The 1,102-nt window shown below is 64.5% G+C and overlaps 1 protein-coding gene across 3 annotated transcripts in view; it reads left to right on the forward strand.

Annotated features, from left to right (window-relative positions):
• The first annotated feature begins 49 nt into the window (after window positions 1-49).
• The window catches only part of GYG2 (glycogenin 2), a 34,682-nt gene continuing 33,629 nt past the window's right edge, over window positions 50-1,102 (forward strand). For all 3 annotated transcript variants that reach the window (XM_077754717.1, XM_077754718.1, XM_077754719.1), the window contains exon 1: window positions 50-107. In XM_077754717.1, coding sequence (XP_077610843.1) covers window positions 101-107 — 7 coding nt within the window. In that variant the 5' untranslated portion in view covers window positions 50-100. The remainder of the gene's footprint in view (window positions 108-1,102) is intronic.

Here is a 1,102-nt window from a genome sequence, read left to right on the forward strand (position 1 = left end):
CCCCCCGGCCCAGGCCGGGGCCCCCGCCCGCCGGCCGCCGCGCCCCCCCGAGAGCCCGGGCGGTCAGCCCCCCTGTGCGCGAGGCGCGGAGCGCGGAACCATGCCGGGTGAGTCCGAGAAGCCTTTGCGTTCCGCCTCCCCTGTGCGGTCCGTCGGATCTGGGGAGACCCCCCCCCCTCGGCTTTGCCTCACAGGCTCTACAGGCCCCTCGCCTCGCCTGTGCGCTGCCCAGGGCGCTGCCCGGGGGGCAGATGGAGAGGGGCTGAGTCTCACCGGTGGAAGGGGGTGGAAGGGGGCCGTGCATCGCATGGGCCGGGGGCTTTGAGACTCCCGAATGTTCCTTCTGTCAAATGCACCACTAGAATTCCAACAGGCTAGTTTTCTTGGCCCTGGAATCGCACCTGCGGGGTTCTCACCGGGTAGGAAGGTCAGGCCCCTACAACCCTAGGAACCCAGGGCTTGGGCTTCACCGGAGTGGACAGTGCAGCCACTGTCTGTTGGTCGCACACATATCCGGGGTCGTCTCCCAGCCTGTGCAGCAGGCTTGGGGTGGCTGCCCTGCTGGGACCTAAGGCCGGGCCGGCCCCCCAGGGTCAGATCCATTTGGGTTTTGTGCACTTAGACAATTAGATCGTTAGCACGTGACTTCAGCCCCTGAGAAAGATGCGTGGCCTCCTGCTGCCTGGAAGCCACCACCCGCATCTGCACCAGACCCCAGACCCGGCCTGATCCTGCGTGAGCCCATTAGGAAAAGAAGAAAAAGAAACAGGGTTTCATGCACAGGTTGGTAAATGGCCGAGTGGTTTCCACACTGCTTTCCTCTTCTCTGGCCTCAGAAAGGAAAATTGTTGAGCGGGGAGGCACGGCCTGTTTCCTGTGGTTCCCGCCGTGAGACGCTGTTCCCAGACGAGCAAAACGGGTCCTGTGTGTCAGGCAGCGGCCGGCAGTGCAAACCTCCTTCCCCCCCAAAGCCCCGGGGGGCCCGGAGAATGGCGGCATTCAGGGAGAGGCATTGGGGCGCATCCGTCATCAGCCCTGGAATGTGCTCCCAGACCCCCAGCGTGGATGCCACAGTTTTCTTCGGGGTGGGGGGACCTGAACG

The sequence above is a fragment of the Crocuta crocuta genome, unplaced genomic scaffold (genome assembly GCF_008692635.1).
Source record: "Crocuta crocuta isolate KB4526 unplaced genomic scaffold, BGI_CrCroc_1.0 scaffold221, whole genome shotgun sequence".
Lineage (NCBI taxonomy): Eukaryota > Metazoa > Chordata > Mammalia > Carnivora > Hyaenidae > Crocuta > Crocuta crocuta.